Raw genomic sequence first — 19,131 nt, 5'->3', positions numbered from 1 at the left:
ACTCCATTGTGTATATATACCACTTCTTCTTTATCCATTCATCCATCGATGGACATTTGGGTTCTTTCCATACTTTGGCTATTGTTGATAGTGCTGCTATAAATATTGGGGTGCATGTGTCCCTTAAAAACAGCACACCTGTATCCCTTGGATAAGTACATAGTAGTGCAATTGCTGGGTCATAGGGTAGTTCTATTTTTAATTTTTTGAGGAACCTCCATACTGTTTTCCAGAGTGGCTGCACCAGCTTGCATTCCCACTGAGTTGTAGATTTTATGGTATTTGTTATATTTGGCATTTTCTGGGCTTCTTGTATCTATGGCTTGGGGTCAAACATTCATTTTGGGAAAATATCAGCCATTACTTCAAATATTTCTTCTGCTCAAGGCAAGGGAATTAAAAGCAAAAGTGAATTACTGGGACCTTATGAAGATAAAAAGCTTCTGCACAGCAAAGGAAACAACCAACAAAACTAAAAGGCAACCAATGGAATGGGAAAAGATATTTGCAAATGACATATTGGACAAAGGGCTAGTATCCAAAATCTATAAAGAGCTCATCAAACTCCACACCCGAAAAACAAATAACCCAGTGAAGAAATGGGCAGAAAACATGAATAGACACTTCTCTAAAGAAGACATCCGGATGGCCAACAGGCACATGAAAAGATGTTCAACATCGCTCCTTATCAGGGAAATACAAATCAAAACCACACTCAGATATCACCTCACGCCAGTCAGAGTGGCCAAAATGAAGAAATCAGGAGACTATATGCTGGAGAGGATGTGGAGAAACGGGAACCCTCTTGCACTGTTGGTGGGAATGCAAATTGGTGCAGCCGCTCTGGAAAGCAGTGTGGAGGTTCCTCAGAAAATTAAAAATAGACCTACCCTATGACCCAGCAATAGCACTGCTAGGAATTTATCCAAGGGATACAGGAGTACTGATGCATAGGGGCACTTGTACCCCAATGTTTATAGCAGCACTCTCAACAATAGCCAAATTATGGAAAGAGCCTAAATGTCCATCAACTGATGAATGGATAAAGAAATTGTGGTTTATATACACAATGGAATACTACGTGGCAATGAGAAAGAATGAAATATGGCCTTTTGTAGCAATGTGGATGGAACTGGAGAGTGTGATGCTAAGTGAAATAAGCCATACAGAGAAAGACAGATACCATATGTTTTCACTCTTATGTGGATCCTGAGAAACGTAACAGAAACCCATGGGGGAAGGGAAGGAAAAAAAAAAAAAAGAGGTTAGAGTGGGAGAGAGCCAAAGCATAAGAGACTGTTAAAAACTGAGAACAAACTGAGGGTTGATGGGGGGTGGGAGGGAGGGGAGGGTGGGTGATGGGTATTGAGGAGGGCACCTTTTGGGATGAGCACTGGGTGTTGTATGGAAACCAATTTGACAGTAAATTTCATATATTAAAAAATAAATTAAATAAATAAATAAATAAATAAACATTAAAAAAAACAAATATTTCTTCTGCTCATTTCTATTATACTTATTCAGATATTTACAATTCTTTTTATGCTCCTTTATTCCTGAAGTTCCAAGTTTTCTCTTGGTATTATTTCCTTTCTATCTGAAGAATTTCCTTTTGCAATTAAGAACAAGTAAACTGTTTATGAATTTAGATTCTTTTGTTTGAAAATGATTTTATTTTACTTTCACTCCTGAAGGATGTTTTCACTGGACATAGAATTCTGGGATAATATTTCTTTTCTTTCAGCACTTTAAAAATATCATGCAACTTCCTTGTCCTTCATGGTCTTTAATGAAAAATCTACAGTACTTTGTAACACTCCCCCATCCCTATTTCTCTCTGGTTGCTTTCAGGATTTTTTTCTTTGTCTTTATTTTTTAGAAGTTCAACCATGATGCATGATCTTGACATTCATTTCATTTCATTCATTTTATTAGGTTTATCCAATTTGAGGTTCCCTCAGCTTCTTGAATCTGTAGGGTTTTTTTCTTTTGCTAAGCTTGAGATGTTTTCAGCTATTATTTCTTCAAATATTTTTTCAGCACTACATTATTTTTCTTCTCCTTTTAAGACTCTGAGGACACTATTGTTAAACTTTTTGTTGTTGCTCCACAGTTCTCTGAGACTCTGTTCATTTTTTTTAAAACCTTGTTTGTTTGTTTCTACATTTCAGCATGGGTAATATTTTTTGATTCTATTTCAAATTCACTGATTCTTTCCTATGTCCTGTCTACTTAATGAGACTATTTAATGAGTCCTTAAGTTATTTTTTGATTTTAATATTTTCACTTGATTCTCTTATACATCTTTTCTTCTTTACAAATAATGTTGGATTTTACTATTTGTTTCAAGAGTATTTATTATTGGGACACCTGTGTGGCTCAGTCATTTGAATGTCTCATTTTGGCTCAGGTCATGATCTCATGGTTCATGAGTTCAAGCCCCACGTCTTGCTCTGTGCTGATGGCTCAGAGCCTGGAGCCTGCTTTCAATTCTGTGTCTCCTTCTCTCTCTCTCTGCTCCTCCCTCAGTCAAGATCTGCCTCTCTCTCTCTCTCTCTCTCTCTCAAAACTAAATAAACATTAAACAAATTTAAAAAGTGTTCATTATTTTCACTTGAGCATTTTTATAATAGCTGAATTAAAGACTTTATCAGATAATCCCAACATCTGTGTCATTCCATGACTGACCTCTTGATTATCTTTTCCTATGTAAGTCAAGATTTTGTAGTCATTTGTATGTCTAGTAATTTTGGATTGTATCATGGACATTTTGAATATTACATTTTTGAGACCCTAGGACTTGCTTAAATACTGTTGAGCATGTTGATATTTTCATTTTTAATCAGATAATCTGGTTTAGTTCAGACCACAATTTCCAACACTCCTTCTGTGGGCTGAAGTTCCTATATCAGTTTAGTTTTTAAAACTTTTGTAGTGATGGGGTGCCTGGGTGGCTCAGTTGGTTAAACATCTGACCCTTGATCTCAGCTCAGGTTTTGATCTCATGGTCTTGAGTTCAAGCCCCATGTTGGGCTCTGTTCTGGGTGTAAAGCCTGCTTAAAACAAACAAACAAACAAACAAACAAACAAACTTTTGCAGTGCTATTTGAATATTTCCTGCCCGTGTGACACCCAGTGGCCAGACTAGAATATGGATAGTAGTCTATCCCAAGCAGGCTCCACACTGTTAGTATGGAGCCAGATGCAGGGCTTGAGCTCATGAACCATGAGATCATGACCTGAGCCAAATCCAAGAGTTGATTGCTTAACTGACTGAGCCATCCAGGAGCCCCTAGAGTAATTTTGGTTTGTTGCAGGAAATAATTCATGTTCTCTTTGAAATCAAAGCAAAGTAAAAAATAAAACAGTTAAGACTTAATTCATTGGGACCTTTTTAAAAATATTTTTTTAAGATTTTATTTTTAAGTAAATCTCTACACCCAACATGGGACTTGAACTTACAAACCTGAGATCAAGAGTCACATGCTCTACTGACTGAACCAGCCAGACACCCTAATAATATCGGATGATTCTACATTTTTAAAAGTAAATTCTACCCCTAATGTGAGGCTTGAATTCATGATCCTGAAATAAATAGTGGCAATGCTCTACCAACTGAGCCAGCCAGGCACCTCTTAATTAACTGGAACCCTTGGATACATAAACATTTTTTTCTTCTTGTTTACAGCAATTTTAAGATTTTATTGGGGTGATACCTTAAGTACAACAAACATTCTCCTAATTTTGATTGCCTCCTCTCCCCCTATTCCCCAGATTGGCACATAAAAGATGGTGATTGGGTGCAAAAAGCTAGTATACTAAGTGGAAAAGTGGGATTTCAATTCAAGTATGCCTAATGTCACAGCCTAAGCTTTTCATCAGTATGCTGTGTTGCCTTTTTAAGTTAAATAAATGCTGCCCCACATCTAAAACTTTTATTGACTGTGTTACATTTATTGTTCACTCCCTTGACCTTACTCCTGAATCTCTGTGGGAGGTATAGACTTCCATACCATTTTAATATTGAGCTTGGCCTTGAGATTTGCTTTGGCCTAGTAATGGTTGGAGTATGATCCATCACCCCTTGACTTTGTGCTTAGTCATGTGACTAAGGAGACATGACAAGGGCAGAGGCATAGAATGTATTTTGTTGTTAGACTTATCTTTTGCCCTTCTGCCATTACCATGAAGTGAACATGACCCACGGATCCCGCTGTTCCAGGGAAAATGAGAGATATGTGGAGCATACCTGGATCCATCCCAAAGTCTGGTGCCAAGCCCACGTAGGCCTAACCTAGGTGAGTGACATGTGGGTAAAAATAAATGTCTGTTGTTTCACATTTCTGAGTTTAGGGGTGGTTTGCTATGCAGCATTATTGTGGCAACTGACCTCTTATGACCATATAAATATTTGGTTGAGACCATCTTATGTTTCCATGTGAAATGTAAATGAACATAGGATTTTTATTTAAATTCTAAAGCCTAAGTATATTGTAATCTCTGCTTTCTTCACTGTTTACTATTTCCATGCCTGTTTTTCCTCCTAGAAGAGTTCTTACAAAGGAATGAAATTTTCTTCTGTTTATCACCAGCTCTGCTAGTTCTGCAAAATTCTGCTAGTTTTATTTGGGGCATCAGAGAATAGTGGAGACTTGTAGCGTAAGCATCAAAGTTCCTACTTCCCTAAACTGGATTTGTTATTCTTGGTCCCATTTGTAAATGCAGCATCAGCATCCCTATAGGTCTCTCTGCATAGCTTCTGCTAACAAGAAGGCACAGATTATAGGGTTGTATGCTGGTTCATTCCTCATGACTCTCTTTCTTCCCATGTAATGAACTCTACAATGGTATCTAAACATATTTGGGGTTGAATACTATTTCTATCCTTTAATGTCTGAGGACTGAGGGTAACCTACATATTGTCTCTGAGTCTTAGATTCCTCATACGTGAAGTAAGGTTATAATTTCTTCCCAGTCTCCCTCATGACATTGTTCTGAGCTTCAGGAACTCAGTAAAGATTAAAGATTCTTGTTATTTACTCTGAGTATGTTCAGCAAGCTAGGAGCTAGCAGTATTCACCACCAGTGTTCTATTCTTTATATGCCTTAGGAAAGGGAGTTTTCAGGAATATGGGGTACTGTAACTCTATTTCACTACCTCTGGCTCCTGCCACAGCCTGGGCTCAATAATCTCACTCTCCTCTCTGTACCTTTTTTCCACCACCTGGGTAGGATCATCCTAACTACACTCACAATCTGCCTAGGACTCAGAGAATCCTATTTCCTTGACAACAGAAATTTAGGTATCAAAGTGAGTTAGCTTGGAGGAGCTGAAGCAGTGGCACTCTGCCCTTGGTGTTACATTGCTTTTGGCTTCTTAGAGTTCATCCCCACTAGTTACTCAAATGCAGAATGAGTATGTAGCTTAGAGACTAAAGAATAGATGCCTAGCCTAGCTGCTTTCTATCAGATGCATGGGCCCTAAGTTGTTTTGCAAATTAAGGCAGGTTTTCTACCTCATTCTTGGTGGTATTTTAGAACCACACAACCTGTGGAACCTGGAAGAGTATAATTATGCTTGCATCCTTCCTTTGGTTCATAAACTTAATTGGTAAGGCTTTACAGTGGGAAAGAATTCTCTTATTATTTACCAGGTACCAAGTGCTTTACATTTTTATGTTATTCATTGAGATTTGGTTCTGATATCAACCCTTTTATTCTCATTTTAAAGATAAGGAAACCTAAGCTTAGAGTAAGTAAATTAACAGAGTCAGAAGTTACAGCCACATCTGTCTGAATCCAAAGCTTATGTTTTCCATGGCATCACACAGCCATTTTCTGCATTTTGCTTATGCTTGGTCATTCTAAGGGTATGGTGATATGTGTTCTATCATAATTTTGCTAAAGAGTGGCTAGTGTCAGGATATGGAATCAAACAATCCTGAGTTTGAATTCTATCATTTACCAACTGTGTGATCTTACAAAATTCATTTAACCTCTCTGAGTCTGTTTCATTATAGGACTAATAATAGTGTTTGTCTCCTAAGGTATTGGGGAGATTAAATGAGATGATGCCTGTGAAGGGCCTTGTGTAGTGCCTAACATAGTCCTGGCATATATTAAGCATTCAATAAATATTGACTGAAAAAATAATCTGTCTCAAAGTACAAGTACCAATGGATCCTGAATCTCTTCTGTTTGCTTTAGTAGTATACCGGCAAGTTCTTGAGAATTTAATTATAGGATGTTAGAGTTAGATGAGATCTTAGGCTTGGGTTATCCAAACTCCTCATTTTGTATATGGTGAAAATGAGGTTCAGAGAATGGGAGGGACTTGAATTTGTGTATCCTCCACTGATTCTATTGCATCTCCTGATAAAGTCAGTTATCTTAGTCAAATTCATGTGTTATCGTCTTGCTTTATCTGTTTGAAACTGGCAAGGATCTCTACCCTTCTATTTACCAGTCCTGAGATTTATAAGTAGAAAATGAAGGGGTGCCTAGGTGGCTCAGTCAGTTGAGCGTCCGACTTCAGCTCGGGTCATGATCTCAACGTTCATGAGTTCGAGCCCCGTGTAGGGCCCTGTGCTAGTAGCTCAGAGCCTGGAGCCTGCTTTGGATTCTGTATCTCCCCCTCTCTCAGACCCTCTTCTGCTTACACTTTGTGTCTCTGTCAAAAATAAATAAACATAAAAATATTTAAAAAAAAGAAAATGAGATTTTATTATTAGAAAAATGTGTATTTCCTCTAATATGCCCGCCCTTTCCCATATTCCACATCCTGTCATGGATTCCTGGCCATGCTTGCAATTCAAGGAGTGTCCTCTATCTCTGGAGATCTCTTTATATTCTTCATAATCATTATTATCAGGAATTCCTTGTCTTGTATCCCAATCCCTTTGGGACCTGTTGTATGTCAAATTTACCTGATAAACTATAGGTTAATGTGTTAATGGATTAATGTGTTACCTTTCTCATATATTATAGGCATATTAACAAGATGCTTCTCTCAAAGAAATGATATACAGTGGAATTTCATGCATAAAGGCATTAAGTTATGGAAGAGAGCAATTTGAGTAAGAGGCTTTCTCATACCACCTGGGTGGCCACTTAGAAAATATTTATCCTTTGGAGCCTTCTTAGAGAAAGATAGAGACTCTTCTTAGGGTTACGATGAAGTGTAGCCTTCCCTTGTTAGCCTTTTGCAGCAGTGGTTGAGCAGAAGTAGAAGTTGCCATAGCTCTTGGTGATCGTGCTTGGACTGCTTGGGTTCTGGGGTTGGAGACTGGCATTTGAGACTTTTTATAAGGTATTTGATAGGATAAGGATTAAGGTGGGTTTGAATCTGGATAAAACTAGCAAGAGGAATTCTGTTGGAATCAAGGCCAGGGTCATCTCCTGCCATTCCTTTGAAGGCACTAAGACTCCAGACTTCACAAAACAACTGATACTCATCTTCATCATCCTTTCCATCCTCATCAGGAGAGACACCAGCATACTGTACTGGCTGAACATAAAGGCTGGGACAGCCCTGGTAATTGGTGTGAGAACCAATCCTTCCCCACCAGTATGCACAATGAGGCATTGAAACAGGGATTCTTCCTGCATTGCTATTAGTGCTATGTCCCCTTTCCTATTAGTCTTAGCATATAAGAGGAAGGGTTTGTAGGCATTGTCGAGTTTATCACTGGTGGGGGTGACTTGCTTAAGTCTGCAGAGTGAATTCATGGTTTATTGAGTGTTATAGCTCAGAACTCCTGATGCCTTACTTTGTGCTCTTTTTTTGTGCACCACGGTGCCTCTGTTGTGTGAGCTGAGATGGCACAGGTAGGTGGCATGGTGTCTGGAAGAACCCTAGTTTTTATGTATGTGGTTACACATGTACACACGTGTGTGTATGTGTATGTGTGTGTGTAGTGCTTAGAAGAGGGGCTTTCAGATACACTCGTACATTTTAACTATCATTATTATAATTGATAATATTTTATATACACATAGCTCATATGAGGGCCTTGAGACTCAGTAACCCACTCTTCTTAGTTCATAAAGATCAAAGCTTATAGAATTCTTTCATGTCACTCAAATCCTCCTATCAATCTCATAGGGATCAATATTATTGTTGTTATTATTGTTGGTGTTATTGTTATTATCCCAACCCAGGGATAAAATAATAGGTTTAGAAAAGTTGAATGGGTATACCAAGACCCACATAAATCAGTGATGGAGCTGAGGTAACCAAGGCCAGTGCTCATACTTCTACACCAGAGCCTCCTTCCCAAGAACTGCAGAAAATATATCAAAGGAGGCATAACTCCTAGGTCAGCACTTGACCTGCAAGACGAGATTCAGGGGAAAAGTGTGTATTTCCTCTAATATGCCCTCCCTTTCCCATGCCTGGTAGCATGAGCTGAGGACAGTGACATCTAAGACTTTGCTTGTTGACCAGTTCTGTTAGGACCAGTTATGCTCATGAGAGTGCCTCTTTTCATCTTAGCTGCCTTTCAATGTGTGATCAAGAAATTCCATCAAATTGGGATAAAACTGGCAAAAATAATGAATTCAGATCAACTTGAGAGGCCCAGCCTTGCCATGAGAACATAATATAGCAATGTATTTGAGAAACAGAAGGTGGAGGAAAGGAAAGAGGGAACATGAGAGAGGGAGGAAGAGAGACATGAAAGCGTTTGACAGGTAAGATCTAAGCACATAAAATATAGAGGTAAAAGGCAAACAGCTGTGTGAGAACAAAGGAATATTCTGCTACTCCTTATTCTGCTTGCTGCCCAGACTCTTCAATTGCAGCTTCTACTAAATAATAATGTGGGTTCTCTCTTTGCTCCCAGCTCAAAGAGAATGATAAAGCAGCAAAACTCTCAAAGTTACAGTACAGCCATAGATAAAAGTTGATGACATAGAAATCAGCCCCTGCCAACACACACACTTCGGCAACCCCTACTGGAGAAACACAATGATAGTGAATATAATGAACAAAGAAGGAAACGACTATTGAGCTAAGATGGGGAAGGTGCCTTTCTTTGGTACCCTAATGGGGTGTTTTGATGATTTCTAATGTCTGTAGTACTCAATTTTGCAGCAGAAAGTTGGACTGAAGGAGAGGCTAGTTACTTCAGTGTCTCGGGCTCTCTGTGAAAGTCACACATCAGACATAATCATAGACATTAATTTCTGGATTCTTCTGCAGATAATAAAACTTGAAGAAGCTGGACCCATTTTCAGGAAGACATGAAATGGCCAAGTGAAATTGTAGGTTTTGGAAAGGAAGTAATGATGGATTGATTGTATGAAACACAGGCTGGCAAACTTTATGTCAATCTTAGACAATAATTCTAGAGATTGCTATTAGAAGATAGTTTATAATCCTAAGAAGAGTTAGCTCTGATCAGTAGGAGTCAACATGGATTTGCTGAGAAGTCATATAATACAAATTTCATTTGCTTATTTAATTAGTTGAGTGATGGCTCTGGAGAATGTAGCCTACAATATATGTGGCTGTAATCCAGGCATTTAGCAAGATTTCTCATGATGTATTTGTGGAAAGTATGAAGATCTGTGGCCTCATTCATACAGTTATGTCAATTAGTATAGTTTGTTGAAGTAATATAACAAAAAGGTATGGGTACAGATTTGGACACTTAATATGATGATTTCTAGTAATAAGCTATAGAGTACTGTTCTTAACCTTGCCCTGTTAAACATTTTTATTCATGACTTGGTTGAAGTTATAAAAAAACAGGCTCATAAGATTTACAAAGACATAGTATACACAATGGAAGCCAGAATTATGATTCTGCAAATTTTGACATATCTGGTAGATGGGCTGAATCTGCAAGATGAAATTTAAAAATGTAGCACAAAAGACTATGGGGAAAGTCAAAGAAACTGATTACCCAAATACGGAATGTGGCTTAGCAGAGCTCATATTAAAAAGTTTTAAGGGCTTTAATGTTCAATGAGCTCAAATGTAAGTTAGCTGTGAGATGTGTCTATATGCTTGTTTGTTTCAAATGTCTTATTCTGTTTTTTATTTAAGTATAGTTGACATACAGTGTTATATTAGTTTCAAGTGATAGTGATTCATAGTGATTCAATAATTCTATATATAAAATATTATACTAATACTAATATATTAATATTAGTACATTCTATAACTAATATATAGTTAGAATTTTATACATTACTCATTATTCACCACAATAAGTGTAGTTACCATCTGTTGCCATGCAAGTTATTACAATATTTTTTACTGTATTTCCTATGTTGTACTTTTCATCCCTGTGACTTATTTTATAACTAGAAGTTTGTACCATTTAACCCTTTTCACTTATTTTGCCCATGTCTATGCATTTTTTTCATGATACCTTAATATGGTGGTTCACACACTTGGCTTCACAGGTTGCAATCCAGATCAACTGCATAGGAATCTGTGGGGGTAGGGCCTAGAAATAAGTATGTTTAAAGCTCCCCAGGTGATTCAAATGGGAAACCAAAGTTGAGAACCACTATGATGATAGAATGTGAGAGAATCGATAATCCCATTGTAATGTGTATTCATCAAATTACGATGTTTCACTTAGTCTTGGACAATACCTTTTACAAACTGGAACCCATTCAGAGCAGTGTGACCAAGCTGGTAAGAGTAACTGCAGTCATACAAACTATGCCATGAGGAACTGTTGAAGGAACTGAGTGTGAGCAATCTCAAGGAGGACACAAAAGCTGTCCTCAAAGGAGTGTGCCAGAGGGATTACCCTTGTTCTATTCAGTTCCAGAGATGAGTACTAGAACCAAGAAGATGAAGTAACAGGAAGGCAAATTTTAATTCAATAAAAGGAGTAATATTTTAAGAGGGCTGTCTAAAGATGTTATAGGCTGCCTCAGAAAGAAATGTTTGCCCTACAATTTGAAGACTCCAAACCATTGGGCTGCTTAACCAGTTGGTGAACAGAGTGTGGAGAAGGCTTGTGTTAGTCAAGACTCTTTTTGTGGCACATGAGCAGAAACCCAATTCAAAAAGCTTAAAAATAGAGTCTATTGTGTGATATAATAGGGAAGTGATTTCAGGGAGGGCTGGTTCAAGGGATCAATTGATATCCAGACTCTTTCTTGCCATTTTTTTGAGGGGGCCCTGTTTGTCTTTGCTTTCCTTTATTCTGCATTTAGGCTCTCTCCATGTGACGTCCTGGCAACCCCAGTAGAGATAGAAAATATTTTCTGATACTTCTCAAAAGAGATACACTGATTCTAAATGGACCAATGTGGTCAGAAAGAAAGTGGTGTGTGTGTGTGTGTATTAGGAGAAGGGTGAGGGGAATTGGATGCACAAAACAATAAGAGTCTTAGACATTGGATGGGGTTGAATAAGTGAAGATCCCTCTTAGCCCTGGGATTTTAATATTATTTGACACCATGGCCAGAATGTAGCAATAAGTATAGACCACTGAGTCTTCTTATGGTTCATCAAATATAATCTTTTGTCTAGTCAGGCCCGTCTATTTTTCATGCCCTTCCCCATATTCATATCTTTGCTTGTGTTGCTTAATATTTCTAAAAAACCCTCCACTTACTACACTCTAATCCATAGATGAAGACTCGTCTCAAGTCCTGCCTCTTCCTCTGCTGTAGCTGGGCCAATGTGCACTGATCTGCACCTCCTTTGAACTACTACAGTGCTCTTCACAATTACATATTTCCTGATGTCATGTCTTGATTTTTTTTTTTGTTTTTCCATATGAGTCTTTGTAACTGTATTGCAACTGTAAGTTCCTTGAGAAGTAGGGGCAATTCCTCCTCCTTTTCTATTCTTCCTGTGCCTAGGATAGAACAAGTTGGTTTGTTTATTGAAATGTTTTGATTGATGGTCATATATATATATATATATATATATACCAATCCCTTTACTACTACATGTGAAACCTCTGTCCTGCAAGTAATAATGAGAAGTATGGCAAAGATGGGAGCATTGCCATAAGAGGCCCTCTGTGGAAATGACTGACACTACTAAAAAGGGCACTGTAATTCTTTGTCACTGGTACAAGCTCTGCTCCATGCTTATGCTGCCAAGCTGGTGTCCTTGCTTTTGGACTCTAGGAATGGGTACTTTTCCAGGATTGGGCCTTCAATCACTCAGTGATTACTGAAAAATTTATTAATCACCAATGTTATTTCAGGCTATGTTCTAGTTATGGGGTGATATACAAAATCTCTGTTCTAAGGAGCTTGGAGGGAGAAACAGAAAAACAAGATTAGGTAATTATAATATAGTATCATGGGATTCCAGTTATGGGTTAGATGAAATAAGCACACTCTACCTTGTCTTCACCTTTGTATTATAGCTATAAAATCTGAACAAAATGAATGGATCATTGAACAGTATGAAAGGTAAATAGTAGCAGATTGGGGGATAAAAACAGAAATCAAAGTATTAACTGAACTGGTGGTAAGTATGCCATTTAAAAATTCTGCTATACCCTGGCCTGAACTCAGCACACTAGAATCCTGTTAAGCAGCCGTCAGGGAGCAGACAGAGAGAGCTCTAGGAGAAGCAATCTAATTCTGGCTCAAGAATGGAAAAGGGGATGGCACCTGGGTGGCTCAGTCAGTTAAGGGTCCAACTCTTGATTTCAGCTCAGGTCATGATCTCACAATTTTTGAGTTTGAGCCCTGCATCAGGCTCTTCACTGTTAGGATTCTCTCTCTCCCTCTATCTCTGCCCCTCCCCTGTGCATGCTCTCTCTCTCAAAATAAATAAAATGTAAAAAAAAAAAAAAAAAAAAAAAAAAAAAAAAAAGAAAAGGGAACTCCTAACACTTAGTGTGGAAGTCCTCCTTTTTTTCTACTCTTTTCTGTTTTCTTGTGTTCTGGCTCCCATTCTGTGGTAATAGTGGCAGCAGCTGATAATTGGAGCCTGTAGAGGCTAAAACTTTGAGGATAGGGAATTCTCCTCCCTTTTTGTTGGATCTGTGGTTCACAGAGGGTTGGGCTAACTTCCATTGCTTTTTTTCCTCTCTCTGTCTCCTATTGCTTGGACCCAAACAAGGGTACAATTGCAAAAGTGAATTGTAGAGTAGGGTAACTAAAGCCTTAGCTTTCAGGCCAGAGGACTACACAAAAATAGCCTCAGCGTTCTGAAAAGTGCCGAGGAGATGATAGAAAAGGAGAAGCTTGGGAAAGTGACCTTATAAAGTTGTTTATGAACTACAGAGCTCATCCCTGAGTGAACATGTGTGGATTAGGTCCTATTTAGCAGACTAAACTCTTTAAGAACTGAACAGATAGACCACCACCCAGGTCTCAGACTATTCACTTAATGGTGAACATGTGAAACATACCTGGATAGTGCTGTAAAGGCTTTGAAAATGGAATAAACTTTGGAACCACAACCCACAGATGTTGGATCAGAACTTTCACTTGAACCTAACCAGGTTGACTGCCTGCTAAAACAAAAACATCAGTATCAACATTCTTCATAGGATTTAAACAATTTCCAAGACCTGATAAGGCAACATCTAAATTATCCAGGATACAATCCAAAATTATTAGGCAAATGAAGAATTAAAGTCTTAACTCACATGAGAAAAGACAATCAACAGATGCCATCCTTGATGACAGATGTTGGAATTATCAGAAAAATTAAAGCAAAGCTATTATAAAAATACACTAACAAGGGCAAAATCCTTGAAAAAAATAGAAAAATAGAAAGCCTCAGCAAAGAAATAAAAAATATAAACACTAACCAGATGGAAGTTTAAAGACTGAAAATATATAATAAGTAAGACTTGAAAAAGATTACTGAATGGGCTCTGTAGCAGAACGTCGTCAGGATGATTTCATGGACTAGGCTACACTTCAGTTGCTGCTTGAAGAACAAATGAAAATGAACCAAGTGGGGAAGAGTTGTATTAGTTATCTATTGCTAATAGATAGCTATCATTAATTAGTTATCCCAAACATAGCAGTTTAAAACAACAAATATTAATATCTCACACAGTATTTCAGAGTCAAGAATCTGGGAGTGGCTTAAATGGATGGGTCTGGCTCAGTCTGTCAAGAGGTTGCAATTAAACTGTCAGCCAAGGTGTAGTCATCTCAAGGCCCAGCTGGGATTGCAGAATCTGCTTCCAAGCTTACTCACATGACTGTTGGCAGGCCTCAGTTTCTTGTGGGCTGTTTTTTTCCTTGCCACATGGCCCTCTCTCTAGGGAAACTTAAAGCAGGGCAGCTGGCTTTCCTCATAGCAAATGATCCCAAGGGGAGGGTCAGAAAATCAAGATGGAACCCACAGTCTTTTCTATAACCTAATATCAGAAGTGACATACCATCTCTTTATTTGATTTTTTAGAAGTGAGTCATTAAGTCCAGGTCATACTCAAGGGGAGAGGAATTAGACTTCAGATCCTGAAGTGGAGAAGTATCAAAAATTTGTGGACATATTTTGAAAACGATTACAAGGGGAAATATTCTAGGAGGAGGGAATCAGATATGCAAAAGCACAAAATCAAGGGAAATAATTAAAAATGGACACTGGAGGCTGTTTCTGTCTCTATTTAGTTCAGTTGTGTCTGTTAAGTACTGGTTGAGGTGAAGGTTCTATAAAAGTCTGATAATCCTCCAAAGACTCCTACTTACCTGTCCTGTCTCTTTGGGGAAGGCAGCAGGTCCAGGTTAGTGCCTTCACACTAGGAGATAAATAGGACCTGTATCCCTCGCAGTATTTTGTCTTAGGATCTTGGAACAAAAGGGAAAATATAAAAATATATTTTCTTTTAGTTGTAGGTGTATGCCTTTACAGTAGCATGGAAAAGTAGCTTGGAATTTTACTTGGATGCTTATTGTCCTTGATAATACTCCATTCTGCCACTGTCTTCCATCTTCTTACTAGCTAAATAATTGTAAGTCCGTTCTGCTGTAATGTCTGTTTGTTCCAATGTGATTGATATATCAGTGGACAATCTGAGCATGACAGGAATTTTGTTTGCTTGAGCATGATTCCATCAGTAAGAAACACCAGGTGAATGTAGAAAACAGCACCCAGCTGAACTGAGCTGTAGGGTAATACACAAAACACACACCTCAAACATCTACTAACCACAACCATTCACATTTAGCTTTACAACTTTTCATCTGATTTCAGATAACACTCCTTTCACCACTTCACAATAACTCATAATCTGCCATGCCCACATCCACAAACAAACTTTAGGTTTTTTCAAGTTAAAGTGCCATTTTTATTGTAGTATTTATGTATTTCTTAACCATTAGCATGTGCAAAACTGTGCTGCCTTTCTTACCTGGTTTTTAACATGTTGCTGATATTTTTATTGTTGTTCCTCTAGTCCCATTTTCCCCATAAGCCCTGTGGTTTTTATTGTGTAATTTTGCATAGTGCAGCAATTTTTAAAGAATACATATATCATGTTATAGCAAAACTGACTGTATATATATGTCTTTTAACTTACCTAGGACGGTGAATTTGGGTGGACTTGGCAAAGAATGAAAATCAAGTCAGTGAAGATTCTGTGTTGCGGAGGCAAAAAGAAAAAGAAGAGAAACATTCAAGTACAGTGGAGATGCTTATCTTCAGTGGTGAACCATTCAGAGCCTCTATCTGAAGACTCCTTTGGTGGATATACTCACTAATGGCTATTTGGTATTCTAGTGTCTGGGTCTCCTGCTCTTCTGACCTTGAGTATCCTCTTCCATAACAAGCAACTCTTTTTCTTTGGAATATAGTGCAGCAAATAGGGTAGTGAGACATTGTCAAAGAATTTGGACTTTGTTCTCTTGCTTCTCTGATCTTGAGTGAGGCAAGTATTTCCTGTCAACTTCATATCGCCTCTGAGGACACAACTTTAAGAACTGCCAGGGATTTTTCTTGACTTTGTATCTGTGGCACCTGATGCTGAGGTGGTCATAATCAAGTTCCAAAGTGGTCTGGAGCATTTGCAATACAGAACCTGCTTCTCTTGCTACTTGGACCATATTCAAATCCATGGGAGGAGGCTGGGGTAAGTTTAATTCTTTATTCCTCTTTCTCTTTCTTTTCCTCATTATTCTTTCTCTTCTTCATCTTTATTGAGGCAGTGCCATGTAGTAGTTGAAAATGTAGGTTCTGGGTCTACTGTGTAATGGTTGTATGACCTTAGGCCACTTACTTAACTTGTCTGCACCTCCATTCCCTCATCTTTAAAACTGAGATTATAACAGTACCTACCTCATAGGCTTGTTGTGATGAATGAATGCTATAATCCACGACAAGCACTTAGAACTGATCTAGTTGCTTTATACACATGTTCTTAATCAATACCTAAAGTCTAAGGAGACTATATCCATTTAGGACCAAGTGGAGATAAAAAAGTGATTCTGGGCTATTAAATTCTGTCAGTGGGGAAATGTAGTTGCATTTATCCACAATGCTTCAGGACTCAGCTATTGCCTTAAAAAAGGTACAATTGTGATTGCAGTTTCTATTTATGGAGCTCATAAGCATTGACCCATTTCTTTCATTAACTACTACTTTACCTTGGGCCATGGCTGCCAATGTAAAGTTGCTTCTATAGACCTTTGAATAAATATTGGATATTTAGGTCACATAACTCTAACAACAGAAACATTTTAGGCTGTCTGACCAGTATATTAAATGAAATGTTAAATGAGACTGTGATCTAACCAAGGACAGAGATTTTTGTCTTTTTGTCTTATATATCCTCAACATCTAATATAATGGTTCTCAACCATGAGTGATTTTGTACCCCCAGGGGACACTTGGCAATGTCTGCAGTCATTTTTGGTTGTCACGACTGAGGAGAAGGCAGTTGCTCCTGTAATCTAGTGGATAGAGGCCAGGAATTTTGCCAAACATCTTACAAGGCACAGGATAGTCTCCCACAACCACTATACTGCCTGAAATATTAATAGTTCTGGGGTTGAGAAACCCTACTCTAATACAATGCCTAAATACAAGGAATACTGTAGCATCTTGATAAATGTGTATCGAATGGATGAGTGAAGTTTGGGGAACAAAAATGTGATTTGGAGGCAGAGACATGGTTTGGGAGACAATCTCATAAAGGAGTTGCAAGAAAGCCTGGCATTCAGCCATTTGGTGTCAGCATGACACCAAGACTAGTAGTGTTTGCCCTGTTCAGGCATCCAGGAAGATTGGTCTGTGCCTAGTTCATTTGGTTGCTAAATATTTTGAATAACATCCCTGGAAGGTGGTATATTTTTTAGAAGTTCTAGGTAATTGCTTCTGGAAATAAGTTGTCTTAGAAACTTCAGGAAGGGGAAATAGACTGACTTAGGCTTTGGAGAGTAAACAGGAAATGGAGTAAGAAGTGGCTGTGTATAAATCATATTGTTATGGCAGGGATAGAAAAAGTTTACCATTCTGGTGAAAGGGAAAATAAGAGCAATCTCTTTCATAGTCCCTCAGTCTAAGGCAAAGCAACGGTCTCCCAAATAAGGAATTAGTAGGGGAAAAGTGAAAAGTAAAATAAAACAAGTTAAAGTGGTTACACGACAAAGGAAAATAGGTTATTTTCTGCAATGGGACATTGTCTTAGTCCATCCAGGCTACCATAAAAGAATACCATACACTGGGTGGCTTATAAACAACAGATATTTATTTTTCACAGTTCTAGAGGCTGGGAAATCCAAGGTCCAGCACTGGCAGACTCAGTGTCTAGTGAGGGCCCACTGCTTAGTTTATAGATAGGTGTCTTCTCACTGTGTCTTCATGTGGTCTAAGAGGCAAGGGAGCTCTCTGGTGTCTTTTGTACAAGGGCATTAATTCCATTCATGGAGGCTCTACCCTCAGGACCTAATCACCTTGCATAGGCCCCACATTGGGAGATGGATTTCAACATATGAATTTTGGGGGGACACAAACATTCCAACTATAGCAGACATCTTTCAGAAATTGTAAGAGTAGCCCAAATAAAGAAAGCATGGGAGCTGCCTCAAAGGTAACTGATTAAATAAACAATGGTGAGACTTGTGGGAAGATGGCTGCTTAGGAGGACGCTGGCTCACCGCCCATCCTGCTGATCACTTAGATTCCACGTACACCTGCCTAACTAACCCAGAAAACCACCAGAAACTAGCAGAACGGAGTCTCCAAAGCCAAGTGCAGACAAGAGGCCCACGGAAGAGGGTAGGAAGGGCGGAGAGGTGGTGCGCGCTCCACGGACTGGCGGGAGGGAGCCAGGGCAGAGGGGCGGCCTGCCGGCCAAGCAGAGACCCTGAGTCTGGCTCGCAAAAGTGGAGGGGCCGGACGAAGTGTGTTCCGACAGCAAGCGGGACTTGCTTAGCATCTGGGAGGTCAAAAGTTAATAGCTCTGCTCAGAAAGTGGGAAGCCTGGAGGACAAAGGGAGGGAGATTTGCTGAGCCCCAGGACGACAGAGATCAGTTTGGCGGGGGAACAAAGGCACTCACCAGCGCCATCTCCCTCGCCCATCCCCCAGACAAAATCCCAAAGGGAACCAGTTCTGCCAGGGAACTTGCTTGCTCCGTGCAAACACCCAACTCGGTGCTTCTGCAGAGCCACCCCTCCGGCAGCGGGTCTGACTCCCTCCTGCTGCCACAGGGCCCCTCCTGAAGTGGATCACCTAAGGAGAAGCGAGGTAAGCCTGCCCCTCCTGCCCCCGTGCACCTTGCCTCCCCACCCCAGCTAATATGCCAGATCCCCAGCTCCACAAGCCTGGCAGTGTGCAAGTAGCCCAGACGGGCCACGCCACCCCACAGTGAATCCCGCCCCTAGGAGAGGGGAAGAGAAGGCACACACCAGTCTGACTGTGGCCCCAGTGGTGGGCTGGGGGCAGACATCAGGTCTGACTGCGACTCCGCCCACCAGCTCCAGTTATACACCACAGCACAGGGGAAGTGCCCTGCAGGTCCGCACCACTCCAGGGACTATCCAAAATGACCAAACGGAAGAATTCCCCTCAGAAGAATCTCCAGGAAATAACAACAGCTAATGAACTGATCAAAAAGGATTTAAATAATATAACAGAAAGTGAATTTAGAATAATAGTCATAAAATTAATCGCTGGGCTTGACAACAGTATAGAGGACAGCAGAGAATCTCTTGCTACAGAGATCAAGGGACTAAG

The 19,131-nt window shown here is 39.4% G+C and overlaps 1 protein-coding gene across 3 annotated transcripts in view; it reads left to right on the top strand.

Moving 5' to 3' along the window:
* SMARCA1 (SWI/SNF related, matrix associated, actin dependent regulator of chromatin, subfamily a, member 1) overlaps nt 1-16,007 on the top strand; it is a 267,206-nt gene extending 251,199 nt beyond the window's left edge. For 2 of the 3 annotated variants that reach the window (XM_049644253.1, XM_049644252.1), the window contains one exon: nt 15,481-16,007. In XM_049644253.1, the coding sequence (XP_049500210.1) occupies nt 15,481-15,657 (177 nt within the window). In that variant the 3' untranslated portion in view covers nt 15,658-16,007. Of the gene's footprint in view, nt 1-4,222; nt 4,299-15,480 lie in introns of those variants that run through there. The other variant, XM_049644258.1, reaches the window with a different exon arrangement.
* Nucleotides 16,008-19,131: the final 3,124 nt, after the last annotated feature.

The sequence above is a fragment of the Panthera uncia genome, chromosome X (assembly GCF_023721935.1).
Source record: "Panthera uncia isolate 11264 chromosome X, Puncia_PCG_1.0, whole genome shotgun sequence".
In the NCBI taxonomy this organism is placed as follows: domain Eukaryota; kingdom Metazoa; phylum Chordata; class Mammalia; order Carnivora; family Felidae; genus Panthera; species Panthera uncia.
The sequence above is the reverse complement of the archived record's forward strand: the minus strand, read 5'-3'. Positions and strand labels throughout refer to the sequence as shown.